Genomic DNA, 14,854 nt, shown 5'->3' with positions numbered 1-14,854 from the left:
CTGTGAACAAGTTATCTCTATTTACTTTTCTATTGTGGGTTTTAATACAATTTTGCAATTATAAGCTTGAATAGAGTATGTAACTTTTATAAAAATTATTCCAAGTTTTTCAGTGGAAATTTAGTTTTTAAATTAAATTTTCATCTACTTGTGCACAGAAATTTCAGTTGCTATGTTATAGTTTTGCATTCAGAAAAATTAAAACTTCTCTTGCTCATTCAGAAGATTTATCTGCATATTATTTTGGATTTGTTACATAACATGATATCAGATAGATAGATAGATAGATAGAACTCCTAAATCTTTTTTATTCTAAAAATTGTTTTTCTTGTTTAACTGCAGTAAAGTATTGTTTAATTAAAGTTGTCATTAGTACATACCACTGACTTTTTCTCATCTTGATAAGAATGCTCTTACTATTTTAACATAAAGGTTACATTTGATGAAACTTTTTTGTTTGGAGTGCCTTTGTTGGTGTAAAGAAATTATTTTCTATTTGTAGTTTACTAATAGGATTTCAAGATTATGAACAATTGTTGAGTTTTTATTGCTTGAGATGATAGGATTTTTCTCTTTTTACCTTCTAATAAGGTGAACTTATCTACTTTTCAGTTTTAAGCTACCATTTCATTACTATAATGAGCCCAACTTTTTCATATCTTTTGTTAAAATATTACTAGATTTAGTCAGATAATCATTTTAACTGTAACAGCATCTATTTTTGAGTATGATTGACTTTTAATTTGGTTTCTATTTCAATAATATACTTTTTCTTGATTATATTAATTATTCAAGTTGTCTTAGTTTTACTCTACCCTTTAACTTCTCAAGTTGCATGGGTGTGGTGCAGCCTTCCTTTGCCTAAGAGTAAGAGTCTCTGAGGGCCAGACTACTATGAATGCTGCTGCTCCTCTAGACCTGGCCACCCAGTGGGGCTGTCACATCCCAGACTAGTGCTAGGGAATGTCTGCAAGGGATCCAGTGATATGACCTGTCCTCTAGTCTCCCATCAGTGGATACCAGCACCAGCTCTGACAGGGGTGGCAGGGGAGTTACATAGACTTTGTGAGATTCCTTGGTTATTGGCCTTAGCAATGTTGACTTTGTCAAATGCCAGCTGTGGTAGTAACGTACTAGCATGTGGACAAACTCAGGACCTCCTGGTTACCCAAAGTGATTCAGGCAACAGTGATAGCCGAGGTCATGCAGAAGTTTTTTTCCTTCCTAGGGTTGTGTTATTATGCCTGCAGATGCTGTAATGGACTGTCAGTTGGCCTCTAGCCAGGAGGTGGCACTTGCAAAAAGAGCTCCAATTGTAGTGGTAGAAGTGAGTTTTGTGCTTGCCTTATGTTACCCAGGAGAAGTACTCCGGGGGGCGGGGAAGGGCATGGAGCTCCCCACATTCTCTGTCCTTTCTGTTAAGCTACCAGGGCAGGTGCAGGAGCAAGGACATGAGGCTGGGTCAGTCAAGTCTGTGCTCTGGCTCCCCCTATGTAGGCATGACCAGTGGTCACAATGAGGATCAGAGGGAAGCTCTCTGGCTGTTGGGGTAATGTTCCAGGGAGAAGTGCAGCTGCCTCTGCTGCACGGAAGAATCCATGTGGGGAGTATGTGTAGCATCAGGAAGTAAACCTCACCTGGCTCCTACATGCTTGGCAAGGCAGTTCTCACATTTGCAGTGTTCCACTAGCATCAGGTAACTGGATTCCAGGCACACTCCACTCAAAACTCAAAAATGCCCCAGGTCATAAGCCTTCCCCACTGATATGGTTTAGATCTGTGTCTCTGCCTAAATCTTATGTCAAATTGTAATCCCCAATGTTGGAAGTGGGGCCTGGTTAGAGAGGATTGGATCATGGGGGGTTGGAGAGGATTGGATCATGGGGGTAGAGTATTCATGAAAGGTTTAGCACCATCCTCCCATGGTACTGTTCTTGTGATAGTGAGTAAATTATCACGAGATCTGTTTTTTTTTTTTTTTAAGTGTATAGCACCTTTGCCCTCACTCTCTCTCTTGCTCCTGCTCCCATCATGCTAAATAACCTGCTGCTCTGTTGCCTTCTGCCATGATTAGATGCTTCCTGAGGCCTTCCCAGAAGCAGAAGCCACTATGCTTCCTGTACAGCCTATGGGACCATAAGCCAATTAAACCTCTTTTTAAAAAAATAAATTACTCAGTTTCAAGTATTTCTTTATAGGAATAAGAGAATGGCCTAACACACCCACTGGGATGGAAACTGTGGCTTTCAGGCCATGATCCTCTGAAGCAGGGGTGTCCATCTCCTGTGCCTGTGGCCATAGCACACTTCCTACTCTTTCCTCAATTCTGGCCAAAGGGAGTTTGACCCCACTCAAGATTGTATTGTGGTTCTCAGTTGGGAGCTTCTCTCAACCTGTGACCACAACCTGAGTTAGTTGACAGACTTCCGCAAGGTCCCTTGTGATATAAGATTAGGAGTGACTTGTCTCTGTTCCTGCTGGAGTCTGCGAGTGCACACAAACCATGTCCAGATGCTGCTCTTTCTCATGTATTTCCCACTGCTCACTAAAGCAGCTCCAGTACTGGGTAGGGTTAAGGCATTTCCCCATGGTCTGGATTGCCAGGTTTCTGAGTGGGTGTATATATCCCAGAGGCAGTTTCCCCCCACTCACACTCTGGGGACTCATGGTTTTTCACCTGGCTCACAGGATAGGCTGCTGCCCACCACTTTTTTCAAAGGATTTATGGTTACTTTTGTTTTTTTTTCTCTTAAGTTTCTGTGTTGCTTCTTGTAAACAATTTCACAGTGTGTCTCTCTACTCACTATATTGTCTTTTCAAGTGGGAGAGGCATGCTAACAATGCCTCTGATTTGCTGTCCTGGGGAAAAAACGTTATCTGGCATTTAATTGAAGAGAGAAAATGAATGTGAAATTTGTCAGTAGTTGTAGTTATAGTTTAATTTTGGTTTATTTATTATTGTGAAATTACACTTACACATTACTTCTTTTTCACTAACTAAAAATCCTTCCTCCTTCCTTCCTTTCCCAGGCCCCACTCTACTCCCTCTCTTCTTCCCTTTCTCCTTTTCTCCCTCTCTCTCTCTTCCTCTCTCTCTCTTTCTTTATTTCTACCTCTTTCTTCTCTTTTTCTCACTTTTCCTTGCTTTCCTCTCTCTCTCCCTCCCTGCTTGCCTGCCTTCCTCCCTTCCTCCCTTCCTTCCTTCTTTTCTTCCTTCCTCCTTCCTTTCTTCCATCCTCTTTAATTTCTCCTTCTTCTTAGTATATAAACATGGTAAGTATTCTAGAAGCCCTAATTGAATTTTTTCTTAACAGCTTATCAGGAAATTATTGGTAGTTTTTTCTCCTCAGCAAACATATAAGCTAATTTCCTCCATCCAACTTTGTTACATTTTCTCCAGGAAGACCCACTACATTATGTGAGACTATGGGGAAAGCTGAAATTTGGTTAATCCGAACATATTGGGATTTTGAATTTCCTCGTCCATACTTACCTAATTTTGAGTTCGTTGGAGGATTGCACTGCAAACCTGCCAAACCTTTACCTAAGGTAGGTCTACAACAGTGGAGGATTTTATGCTCCTCATAATAAAATACTTAATTTTCTTTTAAAGTTTATAGCCTCAATAACAAATAAATGCAGCTGGACATTTCAGTTTGCTACTCCACATCTATTTTCCTTGTGATAGAGTTCTCCTACAAGTGATATTCGGTGTTTTGGACTTTACATTGACAATTTAAAGTGAAGAATAAAATGATTAAAGTTGTGTGTTACAAATATCAGTGTGTCTACACCTTGATAATGGACTTGGCGGGACAGAAAACCAGATCATAGAAATTACGAAGGATACTGCCCTAGTCTTCTTAACAAGCCACATAGCATTATGAACAGTAATATTTACCAAATTTCTTGAGAGATAAAGATGTCTTCATGAAAACTGTTGGGTGAATTCCATTTAACTTGGTGAGTAAGAAGTCATTATTGAAGAAAGACAATGAAAAGAGGCAGGGCTCTTAGGTTTTAATCTTGAGAATTTATTAGACAGTTGTGACATCTACTGTTAGGAAACAATTGGTTAAAAAAAAAAAAACTCTTTTGAGTTGACAATGGTGAGTTTAGTTTCTGACCTATTTACTTTAAGGAACCAAAAGGATTTTTGGTAATTTCTAGAAATCATTTAGGTAGTACGAAGTGTAAATCCAAGCAAAAAGCATTAGAAATAGATTCAGATTCATTAGCATAAAGTAGCTATTGTAAAACTGAGAGATTCAAATGTTGTATTGGTTCTTTATAAATATAGTGTCAGGTTTTATGGCATGAGAAGGAAATTGTATGCTACAATATGAAGTCTTCAGAAAAGAAATGTGGAATATAAGAAATGTTATACACAAAAAGTGTTGAGAAGCAAAATAGAGTACAGGTACACATGGTAGGAACAATGTATTTAACTATCAATAAGGAGTGAGGAAACAGGCTATTATTTACTTGGTTTATACACAAGCAAACGTAATCTTTTTAGAAAGTTGCAGGTTCCTATAAGAGTACTAAATTTCTGTTTATGGTAACAGACATATTTAAGTTTAAAATTTTATTTCAGGATTCTAAAAATTTTATTTCAGGATTTTCTTGCCAGTCAAGTTACGGCTGCAGGCAAGCTCTAGTGAATGTTTATTATAGAAGATAATGTACCAATATCAAAATAAAGACACAGAAATATACATGACATATCCATAGGTCACTGGATAATGACCCACGCCACCCTATTATGTTTTTCCTCCCAAACCCACTTTTTACACAAACACACACATATACGCATACTCTCACAATTTCACAGGGACAAATCAGCCATGTTTTACAATAGCAGACATGCCATTATGTATTCAATCAATATAAATATTGATATAGGCTTTGGGAAATATGAATACCAGTCATGGATTATATTGCTGATGAAATAATTATGCCAATCACTGGGTACACAGAACACAAAAACAACAAGAGGCTGTCAAATGAAAAATCCATATCAGTATAGTAGGTGTGTATGTTTGTGTGTGTATGTGTGTTTGTGTGTGTGTGTGTGTGTGTGTATTTTAATGAATTAATATCTGTTTGGAAAATAAATCAAAATGGCAAAGCACCAATTCCTGGGACTTCGGAAATATTCCCCTGACATTAACTAAGCCAAAAAAAGCAATCTATTTTCACTTAAGATATCACCCTCCCCTAATAATTTGGCTAGTCATAAAGTGATACATCAGTGATTCCAGTGTGATCACAACAAGTATTTTCACAGGGAATGCAGGATACATCTGTAGAAAGTAGCATTCATATAGATTATGATGTGAAAGGCCTTAATCTCAGATTTTGCAGTGTCAGATTTGCAAAACTATAAGTAATTACCTAAGGAACTTTATTGGCAGAGAAATTTATATTTTAATTTTGCCTTAAGGCTCAAATTAAGGGCACAGAGATAACATCACACTCATGGCAGCTTATACATCAAGAAGAAAGAGATGTACTGTCTCATAAGCATCATTGTGATTATAGTTGGAGGTGCACTTTGTTATCTTGTTCTAAAATATGTTACAATTAGATGCTATTTTAAACAAATTTTTTCTTAGACCTATTAATCAAAGAAGGCATAAACTTGAGAAAATGATCTTGAATGCTTAACAGGAACTGGTAAATTTATTAATAATTTTGTTAGATATAACTGGCACGCTAACAATTTTAAAAGCCTAGCTCAGTATCCTTTATTGGGCTTCCCTCCAAAAACCGTTTTTATGAGTTTGCAAACAACCCTGTTGATTGGTTAAATTAAGCCTTGGGGGCAACAATTTCAGTTACCATGAGAAGAGTTGTCCCTTATTTAGTGTTCATTTCTGTAATGGTTTTGCTTCCATGCTTGGACTTGTAATCACTGATTACATATTTAAGTTATACATTTCAGAGACATGTTTCCTCTTAAGGAGACTAGATCTGACTGTGCACAGTGGCTCATGCCTGTAATTCCAGCACTTTGGGAGACCGAGGCAGGTGGATCACTGGAGGCCAGGCGCTGGAGACCAGCCTGGCCAACATGGTGAAACCCCATCTCTACTAAAAATACAAAATTCAGCCAGACACGGTGGCATGAGACTATAATCCCAGTTACTCAGGAGACTGAGGTGTGAGAATCACTTGAACCGGGGAGGTGAGGTTGCAGTGAGCAGAGATCATGCCACTGCGCTCCAGCCTGGGTGACAGAGCGAGACTCTGCCAAAAAAAAAAAAAAACTTCTACATGTCAGAAGACAGACAGTTTAACAGTTTCTCTGACATATATCTTAATTTTACCTACTTAAATGTGTAAGTGAACTTATTTTTTCTTATGATGCTACATCTTTGTAATAGAAAATATATTATGTATGCAGGAAATGGAAGAACTCATCCAGACCTCAGGTAAAGATGGTGTTGTGGTGTTTTCTCTGGGATCAATGGTCAAAAACCTTACAGAAGAAAAGGCCAATCTTATTGCCTCAGCTCTTGCCCAGATTCCACAGAAGGTCAGTACAGCCTGGGATCCTGGTACACAGCTTTTTACTAATGGGAGAGACAGTGCAGCTAGTAATGTTCTTTCCATAGGAAAATTGAAACTCATTATACACTGAGTATCACTAGTAACAGTTGTAAGTAACATTGTGTAATATATTAAAATTGTGTACATTAGCACATTGAGTCATTTGCCTACTGAGCCTTGGCATTATTTTAGAAACACATACTTTTTTGAAGTCATTTATTTTTAATGGAATAGAAATGAAAACTTTAAGCCCCCACTGACCTTTTACTATTTGAAATTTTTTGTTCTCCACTGACTACTTTCAAAAGTTTTGAAGTTTGTTAGCTCCATGGCCCAGGAAAAGAGAGAGTGTATACACAAAGCAGGGAGAAATTATGCTAAAAATATAATTCAAATGTCTAGGTTTTATTACAACTCTATCAAAGTGTAGTTGGTTTAGAAGTAGAAGCCCAGATTCACTTAGTCTTTCTAAGTTGAATATTCTCTAGCTAAAAACAATTAAAATTCAAATATTATAGTCCAACAACATGCAATTTCTGACTTATGTTATTCAATTAACCTTAATTTTGATCTCTACAATTTTGCATTTCTGTTCTTTTTATACTTCTATTCATGACACATCCTAGGACTCTTTATATTTATGTATCGGTTAAAGCACATAGCACTCCTCATGATTTTTCTCCTCCATGTTGTGATTGATTAAACTTGTCCTGTTTACGTTCTATTTCTTCACTTAAAATCTAACTTCCAAAAGCTTTTAAGTGATAAATATCAAAACAATAATACTATACTTGATAGACTATTAGTACAAGACTTTACAAAAGGGTACATATAAACAGTCCTACTACGTATCTCAACGTTTGTAAACTACTGCTTATGTAATTCCCATCTTCCAAGTAGCTGGCTAAATGATTTCTAAATAATTCTACCAACTTAAAATGTCCTCATTGTGTTTTTCTTTGCAAAATTAAATCACCATTTTCCACAGGTTTTATGGAGATACAAAGGAAAGAAACCAGCCACATTAGGAAACAATACGCAGCTCTATGATTGGATACCCCAGAATGATCTTCTTGGTAAGACTGTGGGGAAAGAAAAGCTGTACAGTGGGACAATAGACAAGTTAAGTAACTGTTTAATAGCAAATAAATTCAATACATTTTTAATAATTTAAAATTTTATTTGACACTCTATTTTAAAGCAGATATAATTACATAATTGGCCATTAATTTTATAGACTCATGCTTCCTCTGGCTCACAAAAGAGCATTTTCAGTTAAGATTAATCACACTTCAAGTTTCATTTTCAGTTCAGATATCATCTCCTCAGTAATATATTCCCAGAAAATGCAAATGCTGTTAATTACTGCTTTTCCTGGGATCACAGTTTTCTGACATTCCAATGCCCTATGTGATCTGCTTTTGTAGAAAACGTATCCTTCTTTAGAAAGTTATATTGTAACTTTTTGACCCCTTCTGTCTCTCAAATTCTGCTGATGTGTTATTATTACACACCCACTTCTCACTGCATCCTCAAATTAGGTCATCCCAAAACCAAAGCTTTTATCACTCATGGTGGAACTAATGGGATCTATGAAGCTATTTACCACGGAGTCCCTATGGTGGGAGTTCCCATGTTTGCTGATCAGCCTGATAACATTGCTCATATGAAGGCCAAAGGAGCAGCTGTGGAAGTGAACCTAAACACAATGACAAGTGTGGATTTGCTTAGCGCTTTGAGAACAGTCATTAATGAACCTTCGTAAGTACTAAGGCTCCTAAAGACTTGCCTAACATTAATTATGTTATTTATAATACCAGAAAATGTACATTCTTTTATACTTCTGTAATTATTTTCCAATAACAACCATAACCTGACCAATATAAAAACTATTTTATTTGCCAAACTGCTAAAGTGATTGGCTGAAATCAGAAAAATAAGAAAATCCTAAGACTTCAAATATTGGCTGGGCGCAGTGGCTCAAGCCTGTAATCCTAGCACTTTGGGAGGCCGAGGTGGGCGGATCACAAGGTCAGGAGATCGAGACCATCCTGGCTAACATGGTGAAACCCTGTCTCTACTAAAAATACAAAAATTTAGCTGGGTATGGTGGCGGGCGCCTGTAGTCCCAGCTACTCAGGAGGCTGAGGCAGGAGAATGGCGTGAACCTGGGAGGCGGAGGTTGCAGTGAGCCAAGATTGTGCCACTGCACTCCAGCCTGGGCGACAGAGCAAGACTCTGTCTCAAAAAAAAAAAAAAAAAAAGACTTCAAATATTATTTCAATATTTTTCGAAATAAAGGATGCTACGATTATATAAATTCTCATTTTTTCTGGATAATCTGCTTAATATTATAAACTAATTAACAAGTATGTACATATTATAAGCTAATCAGTAAATACAAAATTGAAATGATAATATGCTCAGTAATAATCATTCAGAAATAACTATTAACACTGAGTATATACCATTCTATACTTCAATTAGTATATGTATACACACAGAGAAAAGGTATAGGGTAGTGAATAATTTTTTAAATATTTATTGGTACTGTGTGATATTTTAAATGAAATTTAAGTATAATTTTATCTGATTTAGCTTTTAGATTGAAATGAATCTATAAAATACATTGAGCTATATATATACACATAGCTTAGTATATAATATATGTATGTCTATATATATAGCTTAGTAGATAGTGTGTGTATATATATTGTGTCTTATTTTTTTCTCTGAAAGATCTCACCAAAGATAAGAAGTAATATGATATATGTATATGTAATTTTGAGTCTTTATTTTTGATGATGTGTTTTAATTTTAGCTACTTATAGTTGAACTCCTGCTTTGAAATGTATCTCTATTTGATTCCAAATTTGTATTACTTATATTGTAATTTTACTTTACCAATATTTATGTCATTTTTTTCTCACATTTAGTCTGTTTCCTATATTTTAAGGGACTCAGTGTTCACTATTGAATTAGAGATTATTTATTCCAAAATATTTAGGATTTATTTCTTGACTGATTATCTCACATGGAATTTTCTTCCAATAAAGACTTGGATATTGAATTCTCTGAGATAATGTTTAGCAATATTCACGCACTGCTTTGTTATGAGAATGACTTTTATCTGAATACAATATATTTAGCTCTTGCTTTCTTTCCTTCAGACCTGTGGAAATATTACTTATGGCCTTCCAGTTTAAATTGTGCTATATGATTTCTGAGTCCTGCCTGACCATTTTATCTTTTTGCTTTCTTTTCAACTTGGAAAAAGAAATTGTTACTTTTTAAAATTCAGAAACTCAATTATGGTGTATTCTTACAAATCATTTTATATATTTTTCTTCAATTATACTGTGTCTTTACAACACTGTTAATCTAGGATAAAAAATTATCCAGTTTTTCTTTTCAGAAATTAATTTTTTTGTGTATTATTTCTTTGAATGCTTTTTATTTCCATTTTTTATCTTTAGTTCTGGAGCATCAGTTTAGTCTTCCCTATGATAAAATATTTTGGTATATTTTCCTCTCTTATTTCCTGTCTAATTGTTCTAATCAATTTTTACTATTATTAATTCATTGAGATTGCCTCCAATAGTTCACAAATTAGTAAATTTATTATTTTTACCATGAGCATTGCTTGCTGTTTCTAATTTCTTTATTAATTCTTTCAACCGTCATTTTTAACAACTTATATCATCAGCTCACCTATCTCCTTATCACTTCCTCTTGCTTTGTAAGTCATTTTTGATATCATATTCATTACCCTCCCGCTATTATTGTATTTTGAATCTCCTCTTCTTTGGACTATATGCCATACCTAAATGCATTTTTAGTTTCTCATTATTTTTCAATATGTGTAAGTGGTTATCAGGCTGTTATTTTTTCTCGGTCTTGGTGTTTGCTCTGAATTTGTGTGGGTGCTTTAAACTTGCTTTATGTTGTATTGGACTTAATTGTTTTCATGTAGAGTCCAAGCTTGAAGAATAGCTTTAATATTTCATTCACTTTTCCTGAAGGCTGAGATTTAGGAAGTAGAGGAGAAGGTAAACTCGGATGGAATTTAGTGCTTTTTCTTAATGGAAGTAACCTGCTTAAAAACATCTACTCAGTGCCCTTTGCCAGGCATTTTAGGCACGAGGGCCAATGTATTCATTTCAAAAAAGAAAGACACTCAACAGTTGGTTTAGATTCATACCAAGACTCTGCCCTGGTTGTCCACTTTTGCTTCCCATCCACATTCCGATTAATTGACTTTTATTAATACGTACATGTTGTATAAGTCCTAATCTTAGAAATCATAATTCATGAGCTAAGTGGTGGGTTAGGAGCTTCAGCAAGGCTCAGTATGATCTTTTTTTGACTTTAATGTCTAGTCGATTAGACTATTACAAAGTTGTTAGTTGCTGACAATTTGGTTCATTTTATTAATTATCAGCGTAAGTATAGTCTGTGATTCTCTTTAACTCTAATGCTTAAAATGATCATTAAATTTTATTATTGACTTGAAAACTGTAAACCAAAAATAAAATTCTAAGCCTCTCACCCAACCGTCCGAATGGACTTCGTCCTTAGCCAGAGATCTTTTAAAATTTATCCTGAGAGTCTGTTTCAGGCCATGATGGGAAGTGAGGGTATACCTCTCTGGCATTAGCATCAACACAGACTTTAAGTCTGATAAGAAACATTTCACAGCCTATTCTCTCTGAAGCCTGCTACCTGAAGGCTTCCTCTGCAAATAAGGACTTGGCTCTCCACAATCCTTTATCTTAGCCCAGGCATTCCTTCCCTTTGATCCCAGGTCTTTAGAGAAACTCAACCAATTGTCAACCAGAATATGTTTAAATGTACCTATAGCCTGGATGCACCCCCACTTCAAGTTGTCCCACCTTTCTAAACCAAACCAATGTATTTCTTAAATGTATTTGATTAATGTCTTATGCCTTCCTAAAATGTAAAAACCAAGCTGCACCCCAGCCACCTTGGGCACATATACTCAGGACCTCCTGAGGGCTTTATCGTGGGCCATGGTCACTCATATTTTGCTACAAATAAGTATCTTCAAGTATTTTAGATTTGGATTATTTCATTGACAAAACTATTGATGCAAAAAAATAAGAACTATAAATACTGTTAGAAATTTCTAAATAAATGCCTAAAAATTATTTAATGTAAAATACCTTCACTTTAACCCTAAACCAAATACCACCTCTGGGAACACAAGGCATAGTGCAGAGTATATATATGGATGTGTTTGTACTCCATTATGTTATTCATTAAAGTAATTAATAAACATTAAAAATTACATTTGAATAGATAGACCATTGTAATTTAATTATTCAGAATATTTTAACATATCAGTCATAAAACATTAGTGTATAAAAAACATGAAATAATAAATTTATAAGCATGGTCTTTGTCCCACATCATTTATAGGAAAACATGCTTTCTTCTTATTATTTTTTGATTCACATGTACAAATTTATTTATTTGCCTAAAGTATATTAGGATGATCCATGTGAAATTACTGTCTTGACCCTACCTAAGTTTCAATGCAGTTGAAAGTATGAATATTCTTTTTCACTAGACAGACAGACACACAAACACACACACACACACACACACTCAACACATGTAAACTACTCCTGCTGCTGAATCTAGTGTACCATGTTCTCTTGTAAATGATGACCCTGTTCCCCATTCCCCAGTCCTAACAATGTCCTGCCAACACCAGGACATCTCTACACAAACCATTTACCTTCTCTCATCTTCATGAATCCAGGCTGGAACTTTTATTCCAGACACAAACCAAAATGAAACCTACTAATTTTGGTTTAACAACTAGGGAAACTGCAAGTGAAGACACAGTTTGCCTTTTAAATATGTAGATATCCACCCAATATTGTTTGAGAAGCCATTAGAACTGTTATCTCTGTTACTATCGCTCTTGTGATGGCAAGTTGATTAAGAGCTCTAATTCTAGGGAGATGTTTCAATTGAAACATCAAAGTTCATGTACTTGGATATGCCACTTCTTAAATCACCAGAGTATTTTTGTACAGTCTTCATGTTACAGATACAGACACTGTCCTTTTCGTCACAAACATACAGATGTGTGCCACAGAGTAATTATCACAATGCCTACATCTTAGAACTGTAAAATGACTCACTAATGCTGACTACCAATTTCCTTTGTCTGTCATATGAACTAGCCAAACACTAGAGGATATGTTTATGTATGTCTTAAATGATTTTTATCCCACAGTATTAGGTTATGTACCATCTTGGTATTGGAACCATCCTGGACAGTATAGTTCACACAGTATCAAAATTATTTTTGGAAAAATTATGCTAAACATATATATTTACAACTGGCTTACTCTACTTTTTTATGTCTACATTTGATCATACTGTGTTAAGCATATATTTCATCCATATCTTCCTTTTTGTAACTCTTAAAATCCTGTACAACTAGCAAAGTTCATGCAAGAATTATATTTTCTCAATGTAACTATGGCCTTAAACTTGTATAGCAAAAGTGTATCACATATTTATCTTCAATGAAAATAAAAACAAAAATTATCTAATTTTTGCCTATTTATTTGTCTTCTAGTTATAAAGAGAATGCTATGAGGTTATCAAGAATTCACCATGATCAACCTGTAAAGCCCCTGGATCGAGCAGTCTTCTGGATCGAGTTTGTCATGCGCCACAAAGGAGCCAAGCACCTGCGGCCAGCTGCCCACGACCTCAACTGGTTCCAGTACCACTCTTTGGATGTAATTGGGTTCTTGCTGGTCTGTGTGACAACAGCTATATTTTTGGTCATACAATGTTGTTTGTTTTCCTGTCAAAAATTTGGTAAGATAGGAAAGAAGAAAAAAAGAGAATAGGTCAAGAAAAAGAGGAAATATATATATTTTTAAGTTTGGCAAAATCCTGAGTAGTGTAGTCCTATTAATTCCAGCCAAAAGGAGTTTAACAAAAACGCATCTCCCATACTGTTTCCAAATTTTCTATTTTTGTACCTGCAATAAGCCTACTGATAAAGCCTAGATTTTGGCATGATTATTATTAACTTGTGAGTTATAGTCTTCTATTTTTCCTTTGTCTCTCCCTGCTGACTATACCCTCTTCCTTTCACTTTTCTGACACAGGGATACTACCTAATTTTAAATATGTTCTATTCATAGTATCAAATTATTTTATAGTTAACCTTAATTAATGATTAACAATATGCTGAATCCTGGTAATGCATACAGTGTAGATGGAATTTGATAGGTGTAAGGAAGAGTGAAATTCACAAGTTTCCACATACCAAACAAATCAGGGAGCCACCATAGGAGAGTAGTGTGTTATGAGAAAGGTAATGATTTCCTTTTTTAATAAAAACAAACTCTTCCGCTTGCTCAATGTTTCAGGAGTTAGAGAATAAATTTTAAGTGTGACGTGCATCCCTATTAAATGTCTACAAAATTTTCATTAAGCATATCTAGAAAATCACGGCATAACTTGCCTGCCTTTCTTCAACATATATTCTTATATAACCTGTAGTGGAAGATTTGGGTACTGTCTTTAATAAATAAATCAATTGACTCTTTTTTATTTCAAGGAGAAAGTTCTATGTTATATGCTGAAGGTGAACAGATCATATTTAGAGGATATAACAATTAGAAATCTGGAAAATGATTATCACTTTTATAAAATTTTTAGTTAACTGTACAAATAATTACATGAAACATCAATTAATTATGCTTAAAAGTCACTAATGTTCATAATATATAATCACTATTTGTAATCAAAAGTTTAATTTTATGCCAAAAAATAAAAAATGCTTACTTGGAATTTGATATCATTGCATTATTTTTGTCTTTATCTTCCACAAATTTAAATTTATCAATTAATGGTTATGCTATGTATATAAAAGACTAAGAGCTTCACCAAGGATATGGCATAATAAATATTTATCAGTGGAAAGCACTAGTTGAAGGCAAATACTTTTACTTGATTCAGCCTTGCATTAATTTAATAAATATGTTAAAGATTTTGCTTTCTTTACCGTTTGTAAATTTAATGACATTTCTAGCTAAAGTGTTAATTTCAATATTTGAAATTGAGAAGATAAATTACATTCGTTGCCTTAGTAACATTTTTGAAATTCTTCTTTCTTTCACTGCCTCTTTTTTCAATTTTATGTTATTTTAAGTTCCAGGATACATGTGCAGTTTCGTTACATAGTAAACGTGTGCCATGGTGGTTTGCTGCACCTATCTGCCCATCACCTGGGCATTAAGCC

General features: G+C 35.1%; 1 protein-coding gene across 5 annotated transcripts in view; it reads left to right on the top strand.

The window, feature by feature from the left end:
* The window catches only part of LOC100447782 (UDP-glucuronosyltransferase 2A1), a 61,997-nt gene extending 47,589 nt beyond the window's left edge, over positions 1 to 14,408 (top strand). For 2 of the 5 annotated variants that reach the window (XM_002814817.3, XM_054554029.1), the window contains 5 exons: positions 3,401 to 3,549; positions 6,410 to 6,541; positions 7,544 to 7,631; positions 8,097 to 8,316; positions 13,172 to 14,408. In XM_002814817.3, the coding sequence (XP_002814863.2) occupies positions 3,401 to 3,549; positions 6,410 to 6,541; positions 7,544 to 7,631; positions 8,097 to 8,316; positions 13,172 to 13,451 (869 nt within the window). In that variant the 3' untranslated portion in view covers positions 13,452 to 14,408. Of the gene's footprint in view, positions 1 to 1,430; positions 1,436 to 3,400; positions 3,550 to 6,409; positions 6,542 to 7,543; positions 7,632 to 8,096; positions 8,317 to 13,171 lie in introns of all 5 variants that reach the window. The other 3 variants (XM_054554032.1, XM_054554030.1, XM_054554031.1) reach the window with 2 other exon arrangements.
* Positions 14,409 to 14,854: the final 446 nt, after the last annotated feature.

This window comes from Pongo abelii, chromosome 3, assembly GCF_028885655.2.
Source record: "Pongo abelii isolate AG06213 chromosome 3, NHGRI_mPonAbe1-v2.0_pri, whole genome shotgun sequence".
Lineage (NCBI taxonomy): Eukaryota > Metazoa > Chordata > Mammalia > Primates > Hominidae > Pongo > Pongo abelii.
The sequence above is the reverse complement of the archived record's forward strand: the minus strand, read 5'-3'. Positions and strand labels throughout refer to the sequence as shown.